The sequence below is a fragment of the Aphanomyces invadans genome (genome assembly GCF_000520115.1).
Source record: "Aphanomyces invadans strain NJM9701 unplaced genomic scaffold supercont1.27, whole genome shotgun sequence".
Classification (NCBI taxonomy): Eukaryota; Oomycota; class Saprolegniomycetes; order Saprolegniales; family Verrucalvaceae; genus Aphanomyces; species Aphanomyces invadans.
Genome location: NW_008580172.1, coordinates 85,967 through 90,219, shown reverse-complemented (window position 1 = coordinate 90,219; position 4,253 = coordinate 85,967). Strand labels below are relative to the sequence as shown.

The 4,253-nt window shown below is 52.1% G+C and overlaps 1 protein-coding gene across 1 annotated transcript; it reads right to left on the bottom strand.

The window, feature by feature from the left end:
* Positions 1-732: 732 nt before the first annotated feature.
* On the bottom strand, positions 733-1,575 carry H310_10584 (hypothetical protein; the record flags this gene model as incomplete). The annotated part of the gene is made up of 1 exon (XM_008877008.1): positions 733-1,575. One exon carries the CDS (start codon positions 1,573-1,575, stop codon positions 733-735), a length of 843 nt encoding a protein of 280 aa, XP_008875230.1.
* Positions 1,576-4,253: the final 2,678 nt, after the last annotated feature.

The window sequence follows — 4,253 nt, the reverse complement described above, 5'->3', positions numbered from 1 at the left end:
AAGAAGGGGAACAAAGCCAAGCGCAACTTTGAGCTGAATGGCAAGTACACCGCCAAGCACATGCGATGCGTCGAAGCTGCCAAGGCCAACCGGACCATCTCATCGTGACCAACCAGGACCATAACAATCCCCCCCAGTTCCTGATGCAAGGTAACGACAGCCGGTCCATGGCGACAAGGCCCACGAGTCAGGCGCGAGCATGCTCAAACAAGACACAGAGGGTGTTTGAATTCCAAAAACTCGCTCGAGTCATGCTAAATCCATCGACGCAAATGTGGTCGCAACAATTTTTCTTGTCGTGTGATATGTCAGCAATTGACCAAGTTGGCCATCGAAAGGATGAACCATGGCGATGGTCGATGGCGTTGACGTGGGATGAGTCATCGATAGCCATGAACCACCCCGCCAGCAAAACGACCTTGCGTTCCATGGACTTGAGTTGAACCACTTTCGCCATTCATGCTTTTATTGAAAGGAACATACGGCCGGCCCGTTCCGTCATGACTCAAGCAAATGTATCGAAAGCGCTTCTAGTTGATCTTGGCGGCCGAGTGGTTGGTCCCTGCTAACGAGGCCACACGCAACGCACCTCGCCTCCATGGCATTCAACTGGGAGAACGTATCCTTTCCGATGCACGCCATAGCAGCAGCACTTGCGCACTGCGTGTTTGAACAAGAAAGGGTAGCGTTGGGCAGCAATGGCTAGTAGCAATGAACTTGAACTGGGTTAACTCACAAAGTTTTGTTGACGTTCCACGTGGGCATTCGCCACCCATGCGTCCACGCCTGCTGTCGCAGCATAACCACGAGCAAAATGCAGACGGTAATCCGCAGGGCCTGCCGTGTCGGTGCCAGCCGCTGGAGACTGAGGTATGCAGCGGCGCCCACGAGGGCGATAATAGCGTAGATTTCAGCGTGGGAGTACAGGATGCGGACGGAGCGGTTGAGGAGCACGTCGCGCGTGAGCCCACCGAACGTGGCCGTGACCATGCCGCAGAGGGCGCTGATGCACATGGGGGAGTTGGATCGAATCCCATTCATCGCACCAATCACCGACGCAACGCCGATACCGAGAGCGTCCCCCCAATCCATGAGCAAACCAGCCTCGCCGTTGACAGCCTTGAGTGTGGTCCCCAGCACGGTTTGGCCCGCGGGCAATAGACCCCACGTAAGAAACAACAACACAGACACAACAGCGCTTACGATCAAGTATTCCCATTCTTGAACCCAAAACGGTTGCTTGTGGAGTAAGATGATGTCGCGCCACGTGCCGCCCCCGACGGCGGTGATAGTCCCCACCATGATGCATCCGATTATATCGCAACCCAACGTGGCGGCGGCAAGGGACCCGCTGGCCGCAAACGTAGACGTGCCAACGATGTCGAGAGTACGCAATATCGCCGTGACACTCGTGACTCCCGGCCATCGTGGCAGGCCTTCGTAGGGGGGATGGTGTGTTGGGGGAACACGCTCGGATTGGAGAGTTTTGAGCTCTGTGGGGCTGAGCTGGCACCAGTGAACGTCCGGGGTGACTGGAGCCGTCGTTTCCACCGATGTTCGAATGAGAGTGGGCATCGGGATGCGCAATTAATTGTGATCACCATGGGGGGTGCCTACTTTTCACACTGCGGGCCAAGGAGTACACTTGGTAGGTGCCAACCACGTGGCCCTGGCGAAATCAGTCGCATCGCACGGTGCCATCTAAACCTCTTTACAGCGCGAAGCACCCTATTATATGAGACAGTCACCCAGACGAACGTGTATTGGGCAAAGGGAGACCAATTGCAGCGCGGCAATCTAGTTACTCGTTTGCAATGTTCAGGGAGGGCGGGCAGCAACACCTGCGGACCACAAGCCCATTGTTGTCGTGGGGGCGATAACGCATATGATTCGTCGGATGAGGGTACCACGTGGTGGTGTTGAAAGCACCCTCGTGCCACATCCAAACGTGGGAATCGTTTTGATGCAGCAAGGGCGGCAAATTGGGTGGTTGGACGAACCCCCATGGCCCCCTTTCAATTTTGAACCTCTTGGGCGGGTATTTGGAGCAACAAGTTTACTACCGTCCAGTTTATTCCAGTTTAGACAGGTGATATGACACAACCCGACGACGCTCCGATCAGGTTAATTCTATTTTAATTCAGTTTAGACATACAAATCTCAAGGCAAAGTCTTCCGACCACGACATGACAAAATTATCAATTGTCAATAGAAATAAATTTTACGATGCATAAAGTTTTGGAGAAATTTGAACAAAAAATACAGTACAAAACAGAAGTTTACAAAATTCAAAATTCATCCTCACCAATGTCTTGGGCTGAATCAATGGTGTCATCAATGGAGCAGCTTGCAACGAGGGATGCCATCGTTTCCTCGTCGACCGTGTCGTCTTCAACGATTAACTCACCTTCGTCACTGGCCGACGTCACATTGTCCGCAAGTCTGCACTTTGAAAAGCCACTCAATATGACACTGGTAGGCAGGCCAGACCATACCTTTGTGATCCAACTCAGAATTCCATGTCGATTAGGCGGCTGCAATTTGAAAGGGCCATCGCATACTCGGCTGGCAACCACATGCTGCTTGATCGTGTCGATCCACATCGCCCGCAAGCGTGCCTTCAGAGGCCGGATCTATGAAACGTCAGCCGGCTGGCACACCCAGGTGAATCCCGGCGGTATCTTCATCAACTCGACATTTAATTCATGAGCGTAGGCGACAACGTCCGAGCTGAAATGCGCCGAGATTTCATCCCAAAGCAGCAGCACCTTCTTGGACTCTCGATCGGGCCTTTCGACGAAGTGAAATCGTAAGAAGGCAATCGACAGGCCGCTGTTCCACCACGCGGTTGGATTTCCATGAATCTGACATCCCATCTCATCTTGTAGTGGCTGCACTTGTCGCCAAAACGTCTTCCCGGAATCATGGCGCATGGTCAAGTTCTCTTGAACGACTGCGCTGTCTTCAGTACCCCGAAGAGGGGATCTTGTTGCCAGCAGAGTCCCCCATGACCATTGCGGTCGCACGGTCTTTCGTCTTGCCTCCGCACCGCACCCACACGGTTCTTTCACCACGCTGGTTGATCGTCCTGGTTAGTAAGTACTCGTAGTTGATGACTGTCTGATCGGCGTTATAGAGACATCAATTCCATTTGCCGTCATGAAGTCACAAACGCGTTGGGAGAACTCACGAAGCACCGTCTCGCCGTCGCCTGCCGTATCCTGACCTTGGCGGGTCCTGCAGCGCGTCGACAAGTTGAATCGCTTCTTGAACCCGCGCATCCAATGCCAACTCGCCAGAAACTCCGACTCGGTAAGCCCAACGTCAACTGCATACTCCAATGCCATGAGCTGAAGCATCTTTGGCGTCACAGGCGCTCCGTCGGTACGCATGGTTCTGAACCTAGGGCATCACAAAACCGCGGAACGGCAAGTTGTCCGAGGTTCCAGGGTCTCGCCAACTTCACACACTGCAGCACGTAAAGTTGGAATCGAGGTTCATCCGAGAATAAGCGCACACACTGATCCCAATCGCTTCGCCCCATGCCAAGATGAAAAACACTCGTTTTGCTTTACCCTCGCTGATCGTGTGGGATTTAGACAAAAACAAAATCTTCGTCAGTACAACTTTTGCACGTTTTTTCCAAGTTGACTCTGCCACCGAATCCAATACACTAACCAATTGTATGTGAAAATTACTCGTGAAATTTTTTAGGGTGGTACAGTGTAGATCCTGGTTTTTTGCAATCGGGTTTTTTCAGGTTTTAATATAAAACCCGATTTCTGAGGTCGAACAAAATCGGGTTTTATTCGGAAAATCGCGTTTTGATTGGGTGCGAGCGAACTGCGTTCCTAGTTGAGAGGTGGGCAATTGGCAGTTTCCATTGCACTTGTGATCATATCCAACATCGTTGTGGAGGCGGAGGCCATCGCCATCGACATCGAAAGCGACATCGCCGATGACAGCAATATCAAAGCTGATCCTAGGTCCGGCGATCCATTGAACGGCAATGGCAATGTCGATGCTGCTTCAGGAGGACGTAAACGTGGTCGGCAAGGCAGTGATGTGTGGATTCTCTACATCAACGACGTTAACCCGCACCAGCACAAATCGGCCATCGTTACTGGGAAAGAGGGAATGCAACGCCCACCGAAGAAAATTGTTTGTCACACAAATATATGTCCAATCAAAATGATTTTTCAAAATGGCTATCATTCATTGGCGGAATTTTTATTGTGCACGCCCGCGCGCTT